At 44.8% G+C, this 20662-nt stretch overlaps 2 protein-coding genes across 3 annotated transcripts in view; one reads left to right on the top strand and one right to left on the bottom strand.

The window, feature by feature from the left end:
- Positions 1–4468: 4468 nt before the first annotated feature.
- LOC124121996 (monocarboxylate transporter 14-like) overlaps positions 4469–20662 on the top strand; it is a 72345-nt gene continuing 56151 nt past the window's right edge. The window contains exon 1 of one of the 2 annotated variants that reach the window (XM_046485137.2): positions 4469–4615. The gene's annotated coding sequence lies outside the window, so the exon portion shown is untranslated. Of the gene's footprint in view, positions 4616–18652; positions 18730–20662 lie in introns of those variants that run through there. The other variant, XM_046485139.2, reaches the window with a different exon arrangement.
- Positions 19268–20605, bottom strand: LOC125378562 (the record flags this gene model as incomplete). The annotated part of the gene is given in 3 exon segments (XM_048394006.1): positions 19268–19479; positions 19992–20007; positions 20432–20605. Coding segments are annotated over 3 exon segments (402 nt in total), but the record flags the coding sequence as incomplete, so codon positions are not given.

The following is a 20662-nucleotide window of genomic DNA, read 5'->3' as shown; positions in this document are numbered from 1 at the left end:
CAGTAGATGGAAGGATTTCAATGATGAAGACAATAGATGGAAGGATTTCAGTGATGAATACAATAGATTGAAGGATTTCAGTAACAAATGCAGAAGATGGAAGGATTTCAGTGACGAATACAGTAGATGGAAGAATTTCAGTGACGAATACAGTAGATGGAAAGATTTCAGTGACGAATGCAATAGATGGAAGGATTTCAGTGACGAATACAGTAGATGGAAGAATTTCAATGATGAATACAACAGATGGAAGGATTTCAGTGATGAATACAATAGATGGAAGGATTTCAGTGACGAATACAGTAGATGGAAGAATTTCAGTGACGAATACAGTAGATGGAAGGATTTCAGTGACGAATACAATAGATGGAAGGATTTCAGTGATGAATACAGTAGATGGAAGGATTTCAATGATGAATGCAATAGATGGAAGGATTTCAGTAACGAATACAGTAGATTGAAGGATTTCAATGATGAATACAATAGATGGAAGGATTTCAGTGACGAATACAGTAGAAGGAAGGATTTCAGTGATGAATGCAATAGATGGAAGGATTTCAGTAACGAATACAGTAGATGGAGGGATTTCAGTGACGAATACAAGAGATGGAAGGATTTCAGTGACGAATGCAATAGATGGAAGGATTTCAGTGATGAATGCAATAGATGGAAGGATTTCAGTAACGAATACAAGAGATGGAAGGATTTTAGTGATGAATAAAATAGATGGAAGGATTTCAGTGACGAATGCAAGAGATGGAAGGATTTCAGTAACGAATACAAGAGATTGAAGGATTTCAGTGACCAATGCAATAGATGGAACGATTTCAGTAACGAATACAAGAGATGGAAGGATTTCAGTGACGAATGCAATAGATGGAAGGATTTCAGTGACGAATATAGTAGATGGAAGGATTTCAGTGACGAATGCAATAGATGGAAGGATTTCTGTGATGAATGCAATTGATGAAAGGATTTCAGTGATGAATGCAATAGATGGAAGGATTTCTGTGACGAATACAATAGATGGAAGGATTTCAGTGACGAATACAATAGATGGAAGGATTTCAGTGACGAATGCAATAGATGGAAGGATTTCTGTGATGAATGCAATTGATGAAAGGATTTCAGTGACGAATGCAATAGATGGAAGGATTTCAGTGATGAATACAATAGATGGAAGGATTTCTGTGATGAATGATATTGATGAAAGGATTTCAGTGATGAATGCAATAGATGGAAGGATTTCAGTGACGACTGCAATAGATGGAAGGATTTCAGTGATGAATGCAATAGATGGAAGGATTTCTGTGACGAAAACAATAGATGGAAGGATTTCAGTGATGAATACAGTAGATGTAAGGATTTCAGTGATGAATGCAATAGATGGAAGGATTTAAGTGACGAATGCAATCGATGGAAGGATTTCAGTGACGAATGCAATAGATGGAAGGATTTCAGTGATGAATGCAATAGATGGAAGGATTTCAGTGATGAATACAGTAGATGTAAGGATTTCAGTGATGAATGCAATAGATGGAAGGATTTAAGTGACGAATACAATAGATGGAAGGATTTAAGTGACGAATGCCATCGATGGAAGGATTTCAGTGAAGAATACAGTAGAGGGAAGGATTTCAGTGACATTTACAAGAAATTGAAGGATTTCAAATACTAGTATGTATGCAATGAATGGAAGGGTTTTCGTAACGTATACAAGAAATGGAAGGACTTCCATGTTGTATTTACAAGAGATGGAGTGAGTGAGTATGGTTTTACGTCGCTTTTAGCAACATTCCAGCAATATCACGGTGGGGGTCAACAGAAATGGGCTTCACACATTGTACCCATGTCGTTAATCGAACCCGGGTCTTCGGCGTGACAAGCGAACGCTTTAACCACTAGGCTACCCGACCGCCCCTACAAGAGATGGAAGGATTTCAGTGACGCAAACATTAGATGGAAGGAGTTCCACGGTGTACGCAATAGCTGCAAGGGTTCACATGGTGTATATACTAGATAGACAGAATAGTTCCATGTCGAATCTATGAGATGAAAAAGGTTCCATGAAGTACCCAAGAAATCAAAGGGTTTCTGTGACGTATATAAGATATGGATAGGTTTCCGTGAAGTTTGCAGTACATATCAGGGTTTCCATAGTTTAGACAGGAAATGGAAAGGTTTCGTGACGTATACAAGATGTAGAAGGATTTCCGTCCCGTTTACAAGAGAAGGAACGGTTTCCGTGAAGTATGCACGATATATCAGGGTTTCCGTGAAGTATGCACGATATATCAGGGTTTCCGTGAAGTATGCACGATATATCAGGGTTTCCGTGAAGTATGCACGATATATCAGGGTTTCCGTGAAGTATGCACGATATATCAGGGTTTCCGTGAAGTATGCACGATATATCAGGGTTTTCGTGACGTATGCAAGATGAAGAAGGATGTCCATCGTGTTTACAAGTGAGGGAAGGGTTTCCGTGACGTACTAGTGTTCAAGAGTTGGAGCGGTTTCTATGACGTGTGCATCAGAAGAGGGGGGGGGGGGGGGGGGGGGGGGGGTCGTGTAAACTGTTTAGATTCCTTAATCAAAAAAAGATCATTGAGCTGGACGTCTGGCTTTTTTCAGAACATATGTTTTGAACCGGTGACCGAATAGTATTCTGTCTTCTTCCATTATTTATTAGTAGTACGATGTGAATCTAGTTGGAGACGGAGTGAGGTTTGATTGTTTGTTTGTTGATTTAAAGATTTCAGCTGTATGACGGCTGTGTGTAAATAATCGAGTCTCGACCAGACAATCCAGTGATTGACATCATGAGCATCGATCTACGCAGTTGGGATACGATGACTTGCATCAAGCAAGTCAGCGAGCCTGACCACCCGATCCCGTAAGTCGCCTTTTACGACAAGCATAGTCGCCGTTTATGGCTAACATGAGTTGCTGAAGACCCATTCTACCCCGGGTAGACGAGATAAAGTAACCTTGGTTTATGTTGATCTTCGGCTTGAGTCTTTTGACTTGAATGACGTCGCATTGATAAAAAAAGGTGAAATAAAAAAGATGAAGTAAAGCCTGTCTTCATGGGCATACATGTATATCTTTCTTGGTTTGAATAAAATTACGTCAAACACAGTTGTCAAACAGATTGCTTAAAAACTCGACGTCAAATTAACATCAAATATTATTAAAGATATGCGTCAATGCGTAAAATCCATTAATGTGTAAATGATGCAAGCTGACTGAAAAATCTGTCCATTTTTTTGCCAGGCTGACTGAAAATTATGATAACGAATTCCAAACATTTTGAAAATGATAGGATTAAAAGAAAACGAAAGTCAACGTACATTGTTTTTTGGCTTCTAATACCAGCATAATTAGTGTATTGTGATGTTTTTAAGCCCTTTTGAACTTCTAAATAAGTTTTAGTGAATCTGTCGAATAAATGGATATATTTTTCACTCAATTTGCATCAATTACACATTGACTGATTTTACGCATTGACAGCAGCATATGTATCAAAGCTCCGCACCGTGATACAGCTGGTCTATGTGGTGCCTTGTGCGGAGTGCCGAGAAGTATCGGGCGCTGCTATGGAGCTTGATACACATTTGAGCATGCAGTCTAACCATTGCAGCCGCACACAGAGCATACAACCAGTTTAAACTGGAAACGAGCGATCCGATCCGATCCGAGGACAACTCAGTTCGGATTCGATTTGAAAAATCGACCTTTGTACCTTCTGATAGAGAGAAGAAGTGTTGCACCTAAGCCATATGGACAGATAAATTTAAATTGAGTTAACTGTTGAAGGAATGTAATCAATGCAACGATAACCCATGCTTGCCGTAAAAGGCGACGATGCTTGTCGGAAGAGGCGACTAACGGGTTCGGGTAGTCAAGGCACACTGACTTGGTTGATACATGTCATCGTATCCCAATTATATCGATCGATGCTCATGATGTCAATTGCCTTATTGTCTGGTCCAGACTCGATTATTTACAGACCGCCGTCATATAGCAGGGATATTGCTGCGTGCGGCGTTAAACAACAAACAAACAATGCAACGATTTTTTTTGTTCAAAAGGAAGACATATAGATTTTAGCAATTCATTTGGCCTCCCGCGCTTAAAGGGAAATTGTACAAAAATGATTCAGGTAGTCCGTAATCGCTTTCACACGGGGATACAGAAATATTTTAGTGGTCGCGAGAGCAGGATAATTGTGTTGACACCTTATATGCAATAATATACGAACTGTCATTGTGTTTCGCGTGTGAAAAGGCAATCAACATCCTCGTTATTCCGCGCGTTATAGATACAATCTCTCCGCGCAACATTAGTATATGGTTCATCGTTATTTTCACCATCACCTTTTCACGGAACAACGAGACAGTGTAACCACTGCTTGCACTCGACGTGCCAACGCTGCAGCCTCTCCTCGTTATACCGCGATGCTGATAGTTGAGCTATTAATAACTAAACAGGTCAACTCGCTGTGCTGCGGAGTTGCGATCAGCTGTTTGGCACAAAGACAGCAACAATCCGAAGCAGCGGCACTGGCATGGTTAGATGCGCTTGAAACATAAACAACAGACAGAGAAATAAGGTGAGATTTCAACCTCCACATTGTCCACTAAGACGAAGACGAATAATATGGTATGACAGTTGTGAGCAGAATAACATACTGAGCGCGTTCATTGTTGGTTTCGCTGGCATTGTCATGAAATGGGTTTCAAGTTCGGGCGCTTTGTTTTGGTTTATGCTTGGTGGTCACATAGCGAGGTGTCGAGTATTAGGGGGTGAGTGGTGAGATAAAAATGTACCGTTAGGTTCGCAGGTCTTCGTGTCGCGTTGCAGCGCGAGTGTGTTTTGCGAGAAATCGTTACACAACTCTCCCACAAATCATGCCACCTTTTTCATCGGAAACGCCACCAAGAGGAAGTGTGTATGACGTCAAGAGACCGCCAATTACAGTCTTTAGACGTCCAAGTGACAATTTTTATGCATCAACGCTAGTCCTTGGTGCACTTGATCCTGTTCAATTTCTAGGACGAGATGGGCGAGTCTATTGTGGAACTAGGGGGAGGAGGTGGTGTTAGCATGAGTAAGCCACGCGAGGTGGGTCGATGAGCAGAACTGGAGTCCCAAGTTGACTTCTTGGTGCAGTATTTCTGAATTATATACTAATACAACAAGATGTAGACTGTTTGAGGTGCGGTTTGAAGAGTGAGGGTGGCGGGGACGGTGGGGGGAAGGTATCGCCCCACACCTCTGGCAATATTTTAGGTGCATGGTTAGCCTGGTTTGATAAATGGCTATATTTACATTGCTCGCTCTGTCATAACACATTTTTTTTCGCAGTATAATCAGAGGTAAACTGGTGAACTCGGCCCAATGTGTACTTATTATCTTGGTAGCATGTGTCGGCCGCGCTGACCGAGTCGGAGTCATGTATCTGATGCGGCGAGGAATTTACAGCCTTGCTCGCTTACTTCATCAAGTTCACTCGTCGCTTTGTCCCGGGATAATTTATGACCTTTGACACTTGGGGGTCAATGGCTACTTGTGTATTAGCCTACTGAACAGATGTATTGTATTGAGGGTGCGTGTATCTTTGTCATGTGACATTGTTGGAGTGGGTGAGCTTTAGCCAGTTGTACGCTTAACGCAGGGTTAAAAAGGGGATTACCGAATAAGAGAATTGCCCATGCGTTGCTGTGCGGATTACTTTACCTCCCCCCTCGTTCACCACGTGGGATTATGACTTACGGATCACTGACTTTACACAATAACCGTGCACCTGTATATGACCCATATATGCACGTACGTAAATAATATTTAGGCCCGTGATATGTGTCCCACAATAGATTTTCATATAAATCAAACAACCCTGGGCCCCGTTTCTCAAAGCAATCTTAGCGCTAAGTCCCATACTTTATCATAGACTTACAATAGTCGTAGCGCTAAGATCGCTTTTAGGAACGGGGCCAGTTTCATTAATGCTACGCCCAAATCTTCGATGTGAGTGAGTGAATACGGCTTTGCGCCGCTTTCATCAATATGGGCGTCAATATCATGCCGAGAATGGGAATCGACCCAGGACTAAGGGGTTTGAAATCAATGCTATAATCACTAGACTACCCCACTGCCTGGGTTGTTATCGAGTGGTATATACTACTAAAAAAAAGATCAAGAACACCCGATGTTCTCATATGACCATAGTTAATCTGTCATGACCTCTGATGAGAGAGAGAGAGAGAGAGAGAGAGAGAGAGAGAGAGAGTATTTAAAAATCCGGACTGCCGAGTCCGCCACACTGCTAGACAGGATCACAGTCTTTCTTTGCGCATGCGTGCAGTGAAACTCCGTGAGTGCGCAAACTCCGCTCTCCGCTCGATGACTTTCAAAAGCGTCTGCTAAGAAATGGCTATTACTCTGTACCTTCGTTAATCCGGATTTTGGTTGATACGGAGTATATAACATGTACAGAACTGTACGGAGTGAGGTCGATCACAGAATATCACAACGTGCACGTTAAACAAAATAATGGCTTTAACTTGTGGCCATAACAATCCTGACATAATAGTGATCATAAACATCTAAATATCCCAGTGTGTATACTCGTCAGCTGTTGCCCCCCAAACCCCAACATTTTACACAGCCGACCATGGGAACAGGGACCACTGATGGTTATGACGACTGATAAACTGATATGGACAAGAATATGCCAGATCTATGACAGGGTGCCATTATTGCATCACATCATGGTATGATTTGAGCGGGAGGGGGGTATTTAAAGGTACACTCCCATGTATGATTGAATTATATGGATTTAACACACACGGCCCTGACTCAAGCTGTAGAGCATTGACTCCAGCTGACGGGCCTTAATACCAGCTGTAGAACTCAGGAAGATCCGGGGTAGAATAGGTCTTCAGCAACCCATGCTTGCCGTAAAAGGCGACTATGCTTGTCGTTAAAGGCGACTTACGGGATCGGGTGGTCAGGCTCGCTGACTTGGTTGATGCAAGTCATCGTATCCCAACTGCGTAGATCGATGCTCATGATGTCAATCACTGGGTTGTCTGGTCGAGACTATGCTTGTCGTTAATGGAGACTAACGGGATCGGGTGGTCAGGCTCACTGCAAATCCAGAACAGTAGAGTGAGTGAGTGAGTATGGTTTTACGCCGCTTTTAGCAATATTCCAGCAATATCACGGCGGGGGACACCAAAAATGGGCTTCACACATTGTACCCATGTCGGGAATCGAACCAGGGTCTTAGGCGTGACGAGCGAACGCTTTAACCACTAGGCTACCCGACCGCCCCCCCAGAACAGTAGAGCGAGTGTGGTAGTTTTCGTAAGACTCCCAAACTGGTTAAATGTTCAAGTTCGTTGTCTTTTCGCCCATCTGTTTTCGGCGGTATCTCGATCCTCGTGTGAAGTGTAGGTAATGTTAACACGCGCTGCGTGGAGCTCTTACGTAGACTAGTTTTCACGACGACTTTTGTTGACAAATCTCGTTTACCTTACCCAAAAAAAAAAAAAATTTATGAAAGAGCAAAGTGGATTCGAAGTCTTAAAAACATTTCAGTGTGTTGGTGTAAATTAAACTTGAGGATATTACTATATCCTAAAACCATAGAGACACGTTTAAGCAAGCAGCCAAGATATTTATCGGCCGTTTTGATACTGCGTACTAGCCGTGTATTTCGGTCAGGCTGATCTAACCGGTAATTACCGGTGTTGTTTGTCCCAGCCACTGTGTCGCTCGGCACAGTTCGACACTGCTCGGCACAGTTCGACACTGTCTATTTATCAACTCCTGTTTATGACCATGGGAAGGGAAATAGTACGACTTCCTGCTGATATTAATGCGTTTTCCAGAGATATTCAGATCTATTTCTTTGTTTGTTGTTTATCGCCGCACCCAGCAAACGTCAAGCTGTATAACAGCGCTCTGTAAGTTATGGAGTCAACGAGTCGGCGGACACGATCCGGCGACCCGTGAAGATTCCGGGGTAGATTATGTCTTCAGCAACCCATGCCTGCCGCAAAGGCGACTATGATTGTCGTAAGAGGCGACTAACGGGATCGGGTGGTCAGGTTCGCTGACTTGATTGATGCATGTCATCGTATACCAATTGCGTAGATCGGTGCTCATGATGTTAATCACTGGCTTTTCTGGGGTGCGTGTATCGAACATCCTGGGTCGCGTGTATCGAACAACCTGGGTCGCGTGTATTGAACAGCCTCGGTCGCGTGTATTGAACAGCCTCGGTCGCGTGTATTGAACAGCCTCGGTCGCGTGTATCGAACAACCTGGGTCGCGTGTATCGAACAACCTGGGTCGCGTGTATCGAACAACCTGGGTCGCGTGTATTGAACAGCCTCGGTCGCGTGTATCGAACAACCTGGGTCGTGTGTATCGAACAACCTGGGTCGTGTGTATCGAAGAGCTTCGGTCGTGTGTATAGAACAGCCTCGGTCGTGTGTATCGAACAACCTGGGTTGTGTGTATCTAACAACCTGGGTCGCGTGTATTGAACAACCTGGGTCGCGTGTATTGAACAACCTGGGTCGTGTGTATCGAACAGCCTCGGTTGCGTGTATCGAACAACCTGGGGTGCGTGTATTGAACAACCTGGGTCGCGTGTATCGAACAACCTGGGTCGCGTGTATCGAACAACCTGGGTCGCGTGTATCGAACAACCTGGGTCGCGTGTATTGAACAACCTGTGTCGCGTGTATTGAACAACCTGGGTCGCGTGTATCGAACAACCTGGGTCGCGTGTATCGAACAACCTGGGTCGCTTGTATCGAACAACCTGGGTCGCGTGTATCGAACAACCTGGGTCGCGTGTATCGAACAACCTGGGTCGCGTGTATCGAACAACCTGGGTCGCGTGTATTGAACAACCTGGAATGCGTACATCGAACATCCTGGGGTGCGTGTATCGAACAACCTGGGTCGCGTGTATCGAACAACCGGGTGTGTGTGCATTGAACGACCTGGGGTGTGTGCATCGAACAACCTGGGTTGTGTGTCCCGAGGTAATGATATCGCTCCCTCCCATTTGCGATCTGACGACCTCACGTGACATATTGTCGAAACATGTCAATAGTCATCGACCGTCCTCTGAATACTTGTGAATCTGACGAAACAGTCCAAGCTGGCGTCCGATTGCACACTGGTGACAGGTACCGGTATATGTATGTATGCCAGGCGTCTGTACCCGTAGTGTAGCAACAGATACTGCCAGCAAGGCCGATGCCCGGAAGTGCACCCACCCTGAGTAAAGTCAGCGTGACACGTGGTGAAGGGTCACGTTGTGGCTGGCTATTCATGAGAGGTAATTTAGACGTATCGAGGTCAATGTGAAGCGTGACTAAGTTAAAACATGCCGTATCAGCAATGTTACATTTAGAGCGCAATGAGAGAAACCCAGGGTGACTGGATGTTCCCTCGTTACTTTGAACGGGTAATACTGAGTTTGGAGGGGCGATCGGGTAGCCTAGTGGTTAAAGCGTTCGCTCGTCACTCCGAAGACCGGGTTCGATTCCCGACATGGGTACAATATTTGAAGCCCATTCCTGGTGCCCTCCCCCCCGCCGTGATATTGCGGGAATATTGCTAAAAGCGGCATAAAACCATACTTTCTCACTCACTCACTCTCATTATCATAACTATTAAAATGCACTTTTAGCCTGCAGTAGTGTCACACAATGGTACATGGGGCTACAGAATTAGTCGACTCATGAAGTAATACAGTGTATTTCCTATTATGTCACCGGTTATGTAGGTGTGTTGGTGTACTCGTTGTTTCCATTGTAGTTATTCGTACTGCTTAAGTCAGCGCCAATCATTATGTATGCACTCACTGACCTGCCTCGCCATGGTCGATCTGTGTCGCCTGCAGCTGAAATTACACACCTCGATCACAAGGCACAAAGAGCCAGGAATTAACTATCAAACACATAAATTGCGAATAAACCTGCCATAAACAGATATATATTTTTTAATGGTAAGCCAACTGAAAATACATACCACAATCAAATCTGTTTACTTTATTTCTTATATGAGTCATCTACATAATGTACGGCCTCTTTAAGGATGATGATAGAATGTACAAGCTTTAAAAAATATTTACCTGTATTTTAATAATGATGACTCCCTCAATAGAATCCCATCTCGGCAATGTCGGACAAGTTCATTTTATGCACAGGAGGGTATTTCCCCATATTCTCACAATCCTCACGTCGTTTACCTGTAAACTTTTCTCCGAGTACCGACTGTGATATCTCTGTAACTTGTAGATGCGATCGTTCATCCATCGCGTTTATATGCGTTGCCCAGCTACATCTATGGGTAACGACTCACGAGACACTCCCCTCCCAAAAATAGCGTTGTCCAATATACGACGTCATTAAGTTGCGAGCGCATTTTCGAATCTCTAGAAATGATGTCATGAAAGCACAATGTTTTATCGTGAAATAAACCACACTTCGTTCTTCATTGTCTTCGCGATTTATTGCGTAGCTAGCTTATATATACCAGAATTGTAACATTCATCCACTAGCTTATTGTATCTGGATATCACGATGTAACGGTTCATAGTCCGAGGAGAAAGCTTTGTTCGATCGGAGATTCGGTTAAGCTGCTTGATGACCTAATCTCTGATCTCATACCCCTATATTGAAGTGTATCAAGTGCCCCATTGATCTGCGCATGTGCGTTGAGGACAATCCTCCCTTTTAGTGTCAATGAACAGGAAATACATGTCCTTTCTTGTCGAAGTGGTTGAAGAATGCATTGTTCAATCAGAATTTACATCAATGTGTAATATATTGCGCTTACTCAATTCAGTAAATATTACGTATGAATTAAGTAGCCATTATGGCTCATGTGATAACCTGACTACAGGGAACCCAATCGGATTGCTTGCGTCGCGTTTTGCGTTGCGATGACTACCCGTGAAGATCGGGGTAGAATAGGTCTTCAGCGGCCCATGCTTGTCTCCCTGTGAAGATCCGGGGTAGAATAGGTCTTCAGCAACCCATGCTTGTCTCCCTGTGAAGATCCGGTTAGAATAGGTCTTCAGCAACCCATGCTTGCCTCCCTGTTAAGATCCGGGTAGAATAGGTCCCCAGCAATCCATGCTTGCCTCCCTGTGAAGATCCGGGGTAGAATAGGTCCTCAGCAACCCATGCTTGTCTCCCTGTGAAGATCGGGGTAGAATAGGTCTTCAACAACCCATGCTTGTGTCCCTGTTAAGATCCGGGTAGAATAGGTCCCCAGCAATCCATGCTTGCCTCCCTGTGAAGATCGGGGTAGAATAGGTCTTCAGCAACCCATGCTTGCCTCCCTGTGAAGATCCGGGGTAGAATAGGTCTTCAGCAACCCATGCTTGCCTCCCTGTGAAGATCGGGGTAAAATAGGTTTCAGCAACCCATGCTTGTCTCCCTGTGAAGATCGGGGTAGAATAGGTCTTCAGCAACCCATGCTTGCCTTCCTGTGAAGATCCGGGGTAGAATAGGTCTTCAGCAACCCATGCTTGCCTCCCTGTGAAGATCCGGGTAGAATAGGTCCCCAGCAACCCTTGCTTGTCTCCCTGTGAAGATCGGGGTAGAATAGGTTTCAGCAACCCATGCTTGTCTCCCTGTGAAGATCGGGGTAGAATTGGTCTTCAGCAACTCATGCATGCCGTAAAAGGCGACTATGCTTGTCGTATGAGGCGACTAACGTGATCGGGTGGTCAGGCTCGCTGACTTGGTTGATGCATGTCATCGATCCCAATTGCGTAGATCGATGCTCATGATATCAGTCACTGGGTTCGATCATCTCCACAACTACGAAGATCCTTCGGATGTGGTATCTTTAATATTTAACTGCTGAGAAGATAAAACATTAATGACATTAGTATAGCTGTGTGCTAAACCCCCAAAATAAAAACATACTTTTTACGACTCGCCATTCTTTTCTAAAATAAGTGTCAAAAGATAGATGTAAATTGTATAGAATTGCATACAGGCACCCTGTACATTCTTTTTGTAAAACTGTCACTGTCATATTGGCCTCTTGGCCAAAAAATACGAATATAATGTCTGTCAATCACTTGGTTGTCTTGTGCAGACTCGTTATTTATGGATCGATCATATAGCCGAGTGCGATGTAATAAAAAACAAACAAACAAATAAACAAGCAAATAAAACGTCGCGCTGGCAATTATGCAACGTCTTGGTTGATCGGAGGAGAACAACGGTATTTTTAAAATAATGTAATTTAAATTTTATACAGTAAACTACGGTTATAACGAACTCAAAGGGACTACTAATTTTTGTTCGTTATAACCGTAGTTCGTTATAAGCATATATACAGCATAACTACAGCAAATAGTCGGGACCAAAAAAGTAAGTTCGTTATATCCGTCAGTTCGTTATAAGCGTGTTCGTTATAACCGTAGTTTACTATATTATGGAAAGTGATTGCCCATTCTGGGAAAATGATCCGACACTTTGCTTTTCTGCGACCACACCCGTGTCATTGTTGAATAGAACAGAAAATATCTCGTCGCCAGTGAAACTGTGTGGTGAGCTATATCCACGGACCGCATAGCTCGTGATCGTGGATGCTGGATGCCGTCTTCCAACATTCATTGTCGGCCAACCACGCATGACTGGCTGTTTTCTGTGCAGGGCTTACGTTCCCTTTTCATGTTATGCAGTTGTTTTTATTGTCCGGATACGCGGTTAACGCGCAGTAAAATGGAGGCCATAGACCATACTGCCTCGTTATAACCCGGTTCGCAATTGCCAGTCATAGGAGCCTTTGTAATGAGAGCAGTGAGTCAGAGACATATAAGAGTACTCTTATATTATAAAGGTTGGTTGGTTGGTTGATTTGTTGTTTAACACCGCATTTAGCAATATTCCAGCCAAATGACGGCGGTCTGTAAATAATCGAGTCTGGACTAGACAATCCAGTGATTGATATCATGAGCGTCGATCCACGTAATTGGGATACGATTACAGTCATCAAACCAAGTCAGCGAGCCTGACCACCCGACCCCGTCATCTTCCCGAGGCAAGAGAGTTAACTGACTTTAAAAGTCCAGTTTCCACCCTTGCCGAACTAGGCTGGAATAACTGGGCTTGATCGTAGCGCCACCAGTGGCTATTACCAGTTATGTCCCTTCTAAGCCTCTCCTATGGACCAATCAGATTCCACCTCTCGCATCACTTGCGTTTGCTTCACACAAAATGGTGGCGCCGAGTCAGGACGATCTGATCGATAATCAAGATCTATATTTTGATAAAACGGGTCTTACATCGCGGAATGCATCAAATCACGTGAGCACCTTGATTAAAAACATGAAAAGATTTGGTAAATATCTGCTGACAACGAGTTGACGGTGCACATGGTTTGCAAATCCTGCAATCGACCGAAATCTGCACGAGTTTTCGAACCGGATTTCGTTGCGCGATTTTGATTGGACTATGCATAGACTCGTTAGTCCAGCCAAAATATAACTCCATAATACCAGCCTAGTTCGGCAAGGATGGAAACTGGACTTTTATAGTCAGTTAACTCACTTTCCTCGGGAAGATGGACCCCGTTGTTCTCCTCTAACAAGCATGGGCTGCCGTCACACACGTAATCGCGATAAGCCATTAGATGCCCCAGTACACGATTCTTGTCAGTTAATGCTCGCTAGGGGCGATGGTGCCCCCAGTGGTGTTAGCGCTCGCCTGTTTCGCGTAAGCCCGGGTTCGATTCCCAACAAGTGTAGATATATAAAGCCCCTACATGGAGTTCCCTGTCGTAGTATGTCTGGAATAGTGCTGAACAAAACGTAAATCCATACTCACACGCTTATGCCTATAGAAGCTGTTTCTGTCTAACACCACGCCCCTAACAAACGGGAGAATTAGTCATCCTTATAACCATTTATTTGTGATTTGTATACATCTATATTTTGCCATGTTGACGGCGATATTCTTTTGACCACACAGTGAGTGACAAAGTCGGATACATTTCGGTATAGGGCTGGGACGAGTCCAAATTTACTACCCGGGTACCCATCCCCCTATTACCCGACCCTACCCGGGTACCCACTGTAGGTCTCAGGAGATGTCTCAAAATGTCCAATTGGGAACATTTTAAGCATAGCCCTGGCAAAACGTATTTAGATACATGTTTTAAACAATCTGGTCATTCATACACTGAAGTTGAAATAATTTATAGCTTTATTCAACCATATGAAAAATCAGAAGAAATGTGTGCATAGTCAGAAAGAAATGCTAACATTATTGACTTGTAGTGTTACCATAGAGTTCTAGATATTTTTGTCATTAAACAATATAGTACGTGACTAACCACAAGTCCGGATAGTCCTGTGGGTACCGGGTCCTACTCAGTACCCACCCGACCCGGGAACCCGAGTTACCCGTCCAAGCCCTATTTCAGTAGTTAATAATTTATCGAAAATAATGTTTTCCAAATATCATTGTCCAGAGAATTGACCTGATCGATACCCATCAGGTCAATGCAAGTCCAGCTGGTTATATTTAGGTTAATTATGCTGTAGCTGACCCGATAACCACGAATACGGGCGAAGAGTAAATTCAACTGATATACAAGTATTGATAACTTCTCCCAGCCAGTTTGCCGTTGTTTATTTCAAATATGTCACGCTTAGTCATGATCAGCTGATCAGGTGATTTCTGCAGCTGTTCCCTTTAATATGACTGCTCTCATTGGCCCATACTATGTTTATTGTGACGAAGCACCAACCTGGTACTGAACAGGACGGTTTACTTGGGCAACTTATCACGCATCGACAGTACCGATTTTTTTGTCTATTTTGTCAAGGGCGGACTCGCAAATTTCGAAAGAGTGAGTGAGTGAGTGAGTGAGTGAGTTGGGTTTAACGCCGCTTTTAACAGTATTCCAGTTATATCGCGGCGTGTCAGCTTAATGTGGGAGGAAAGCCCGAAGTGATGCATGTCTCAGACGTTTACCACTTCGGTGAAACCCACGAGCACAAGTATGGTGCTGACAAACCTAGAAACATAATCGGGGCGAACCGGGATTCGAACCCACAATCATAGGTTTCGGGCGTGCCCAAGGGACGCAACTCTGCACAGCGAATCGCGGCGCCTTAGACGACTGGGCCACCCGTGCCCCCGACATTTCGAAAGAAGGGGTCCAAGTTGATATTTTGCAATGCACATTCGAATTTCGAAATTCCTTAACCTGAAGAAACCCAGGGTAGCACAGTTGTTCAAGCCGAAGATCCGGGTTCAATTCTCAGTAATGTATGGATCCCATTTCTGTTGTCCTCGACGTCAAATGGTTGTAATATTGCTGAATACGGCGTTAAACGTTACTCACTCACTCCGGCTCGCTTACCCTCCAACTGTTTCTTAACAACATGTTAAACACACACAGCCATGAGAATTACTCACATTTGGTAACTAATACATTTTTGTATAAGGTGAAATTGGGTTTAACGTCGCGTCCAAGATTATTGCACTTATATAGCGACGTGCATGCACGTGTGTGTGTGTGGCTGCTTGTACTAGTCCGGACTGATGCCGATTTATAGTGCTAGCTCACTGAGATACCATGCCGCAGTTTAACATGAATACCCCACTCAGACACAGTATACTGACTCCGAGCCGACCAGTCCTTGTTTTAGCCCCTTAATGCCGAGCGCAAGACAGGGTAACAACAAGTACCATCTTTTAACGTCTTTTGGTATGACGCGGCCGGGGATCGAACCCCGGACCTTCCGCTCTCCGGGCGGACGCTCTACCACAAGACCACGGAGGCGGCACCATTTTTATATAAGATTTCGGTTAAATCCCAAATCACATGTTTTGCAAAACACCCTGTTCTACTACTCAAAAGCAGTTGTTCCAAAAGTAATATCTCATTTCTCAACACGAGTCGCTTAAGTAGGAACTCCGAAACGTGCCGTTTATTTGTGCTTCTTTTGTTGCCGAGATATATCGTAGGTTCGAATCCCAGAATATCATTTTTGGTTTGTGCCTAGGTGCCATTAAAATGGCGAACGCCCGAGACCTGTATCACGTCAGGCTTTTCTCCCACAAACTGATACACTTTCATACCACAGAACAATGACTGGCACCAGTGTTAAACCTAGACTAACATCTAGTCTCTGAAATGAAGATATCTTTCAGAAAAAAACAATTGTTAAATTATAGTTATAAAATATAATAAGAAGGAGGCAGGAGACTTTCTTCCTGATACTGCAGTAATCTAGACTTGCCAAACATTATAGACTTGCATGGGCTGTATTGGATATTTTTTATTCAGGGTCTGTATGACAGACTATGTTAAACCCAACATTCCCACTTGTATACAGAGTCGTGTTATTCCCATCTTCCCGAGGCAGGAGAGTTAACTGACATTAAAAGTCCAGTTTCCACCCTTGCCGAACTAGGCTGGAATTACCGGGCTTGATCATAGCGCCACCAGTGGCTATTACCAGTTATGTCCCTTCTAAACCTCTCCTATGGACCAATCAGATTTCACCTCTCGCATCACTTGCGTTTGCTTCACACAAAACGGTGGCGCCGAGTCAGGACGATCTGATCGATAATCAAGATCTATATTATGATAAAACGGGTCTTACATCACGAAATGCATCACATCACGTGAGCCCTTAATTAAAAACATGAAATGATTTGGAAAATATCTGCTGACAACGAGTTGGTGGTTCACATGTTTTGCAAATCCTGTACTCGACAGAAATCGGCACGACAGTTTTCGAACCGGATTTGGATTTCGGTGCGCGATTTTGATTGGACTATGCATAGACTCGTTAGTCCAGCCAAAATATAACTCCATAATACCAGCCTAGTTCGGCAAGGGTGGAAACTGGACTTTTATAGTCAGTTAACTCACTTGCCTCGGGAAGATGTGTTATTCCCTGCTGTCAAGTCGTCACACTACACGGGAGAATCCTCCAGTGACAGCTTTATGTGCAAGGTGAGGTGTATAGTGGTGACAGTCCCTGTACTTTGCTCCGATATAGATCGTTTGTATAAGTCACAATCAGCCAGTAACTCACAGCTGGAGTGTCGTCGTAAACAGTCTCTCGTGATACAAACATGTCGCATATTTCTAAACTAAGGGCAATCGCGAAATGGGATAGTTGAGGCCTTGGGAAGTTATTCGACGGTTTTGACGTCAGTCCATGTTTATTAACCGCAGTGTATGAGGTAAAAGCATTAACGACGGCTGCTTGTCGTGACTCAGAATGTAAGACCAAGGCAGTGTGATTGATGGATATTGGGGGGGGGGGGGGGGGGTCCGAAGGTCCAAGGCCCCACCCAATATCCCCCCCCCCCCCCCCCCCCCCCCCCCCGAGCTTATATTGCCAGTCAATACCGATGAGTTGGTTTGAATCCAACTTATAAACCATCTAAATGCAAGAAATACCGGAACGAATAAGACGACATCGGGATACCTTATAGTGAAAAAATACAGTACGTAGCGGTATAAAAGGAATTCTACCCGTGAAGATTCTGGTCAGAATTGGTCTTCAGCAAACCATGCTTGTCGTAAGAGGCGACTAACGGGATCGGGTGGTCAGGTTCGCTGACTTGGTTGATGCATGTCATCGATCCCACTTGCGTGGATAGATGTTCATGATGTCAATCACTGGATTGTCTGATCTAGACTCGATTATTTACAGACCGCCGTCATATAGCTGGAATATTGTTGAGTGCGGCGTTAAACAACAAACAAACAAACAAACAAACAAACACGTGAATAGGTGTCATCATACCCCAGCAGCGTGTACTGGATCGATGTTCATTACGTCGAGCCTTGATTTGCCTCACCCAGACTCGATTTTATACGAGACGGCTTGATAAAGCTTGAATATTTCTGACTGACCAGACAATCCAATGATTTACATCATGAGCATTGATCCACGCAATTGGGATACGATGACATGCATCAACCAAGTCAGCCAGCCTGACCATTAGATCCCGTTAGTCGTCTCTTACGACAAGCACAGTCGCCTTTTACAGCAAGCATGGGTTGCTGAAGACCTGATGACCCCAGCCCCATTTTATGTCACCCCAATACATTTTTTCGTGAGCAACACCCCCTTCCCTTTGATAAATCATCAGTCCGTAAATAATGTTCAAATTAATATCTTTTGAAAAGATAGAACAGAACAGAAACCCCTATAGTTGTGATAACTTTTGGTGACGCCCCACGTTTTATTTTTTTTATGACCTCCCACTTACTCTCACCACCCCTGCCCTTATAATAAATTACCAGTCCCCAATGAAAGCTAAACGTGTTTATAAACGTGGATCCGATATAATGCCACTCTACTGACCATGGCCGTGCTTTTCTGTGTGTCCCGATGTACTACCAGCTTATCTAACCATGGTACACCCTGTCTGAGACCAGATGCATCCGTTGGGATGAGTGTCACCACCCTCCCCTCTTGCTGCCCCCGTAACGCATGTACATGTCCCCCTACCCTCCCCGCCAGGCTGATGTAGCGCAGTATCTGAAGCCACGTGGGATGGCCCAGGTGATAGCCAGCTGACAGGTAGTGTACAATAGTATGTCAAGGCTCCAAGTCAGCCTAGATGTCACAGATTGTACTGGTGGTGTCTGTTAGACCAGGCCTTACATCGCGGGACGTTACGTTCACCAGCAAAATAGGTGAGTGCCATAGTGTCATTACAATAAGAACATGCTATTTTGCAGTTCCACTGAGCATACCCGTCAGGGCATACCTTCAGTGTAGTACCACTGCCGTCAGGGCATACCTTCAGTGTAGCAACACTGTCGTCAGGGCAAACCTTCAGTGTAGCAAAACTGCCGTCAGGGCATACCTTCAGTGTAGCACCACTGCAATCAGGGCATACCTTCAGTGTAGCACCACTGCCGTCAGGGCATACCTTCAGTGTAGCACCACTGCCGTCAGGGCATACCTTCAGTGTAGCACCACTGCAATCAGGGCTTACTTTCAGTGTAGCAACACTTCCGTCAGGGCATACCTTCAGTGTAGCACCACTGCAATCAGGGCATACCTTTAGTGTAGCACCACTGTCGTCAGGGCATACCTTCAGTGTAGCACCACTGCAATCAGGGCATACCTTCAGTGTAGCAACACTGCAATCAGGGCATACCTTCAGTGTAGAACCACTGTCGTCAGGGCATACCTTCAGTGTAGCACCACTGTCGTCAGGGCATACCTTCAGTGTAGCAACACTGCAATCAAGGCATACCTTCAGTGCAGCACCACTGCAATCAGGGCATACCTTCAGTGTAGTATCACTGCAATCAGGGCATACCTTCAGTGTAGCAACACTGCAATCAGGGCATACCTTCAGTGTAGCACCACTGCAATCAGGGCATACCTTCAGTGTAGCACCACTGCAATCAGGGCATACCTTCAGTGTAGTACCACTGCCGTCAGAGCATACCTTCAGTGTAGCAACACTGCAATCAGGGCATACCTTCAGTGTAGCACCACTGCCATCAGGGCATACCTTCAGAGTAGCACCATTGCAATCAGGGCATACCTTCAGTGTAGCAACACTGCCGTCAGAGCTTACCTTCAGAGTAGCACCACTGCCGTCAGGGCATACCTTCAGTGTAGCACCACTGCCGTCAGGGCATACCTTCAATGTAGCACCACTAAAATCAGGGCATACCTTCAGTGTACCAACACTGCAATCAAGGCATACCTTCAGTGTAGCACCACTGCAGTCAGGGCATACCTTCAGTGTAGCACCACTGCAATCAGGGCATACCTTCAGTGTAGTACCACTGCAATCAGGGCATACCTTCAATGTAGCACCACTGCCGTCAGGGCATACCTTCAGTGTAGCACCACTGCCGTCAGGGCATACCTTCAATGTAGCACCACTAAAATCAGGGCATACTTTCAGTGTAGCAACACTGCAATCAAGGCATACCTTCAGTGTAGTACCACTGCAATCAGGGCATACCTTCAATGTAGCAACACTGCAATCAGGGCATACCTTCAGTGTAGCACCACTGCCGTCAGGGCATACCTTCATTGTAGCACCACTGCCATCAGGGCATATCTTCAGTGTAGCACCACTGCAATCAGGGCATATCTTCAGTGTAGCACCACTGCAATCAGGGCATACCTTCAGTGTAGCACAATTGCCGTCAGGGCATACCTTCAGTGTAGCACCACTGCAATCAGGGCATACCTTCAGTGTAGCACCACTGCAATCAGGGCATACCTTCAGTGTAGCACCACTGCAATCAGGGCATACCTTCAGTGTAGCACCACTACAACCAGGGCATACCTTCAGTGTAGCACCACTACAACCAGGGCATACCTTCAGTGTAGCAACACTGCAATCAGGGCATACCTTCAGTGTAGTACCACTGCAATCAGGGCATATCTGCAGTGTAGCACCACTGCAATCAGGGCATACCTTCAGTGTAGCACAATTGCCGTCAGGGCATACCTTCAGTGTAGCACCACTGCAATCAGGGCATACCTTCAGTGTAGCACCACTGCAATCAGGGCATACCTTCAGTGTAGCACCACTGCAATCAGGGCATACCTTCAGTGTAGCACCACTACAACCAGGGCATACCTTCAGTGTAG

This window comes from Haliotis rufescens, unplaced genomic scaffold, assembly GCF_023055435.1.
Source record: "Haliotis rufescens isolate VD_foot unplaced genomic scaffold, xgHalRufe1.0.p SCAF_126, whole genome shotgun sequence".
In the NCBI taxonomy this organism is placed as follows: Eukaryota; Metazoa; Mollusca; class Gastropoda; order Lepetellida; family Haliotidae; genus Haliotis; species Haliotis rufescens.
Note: the sequence above shows the minus strand (reverse complement) of the source record. Positions and strands in the feature narration are given on the sequence as shown.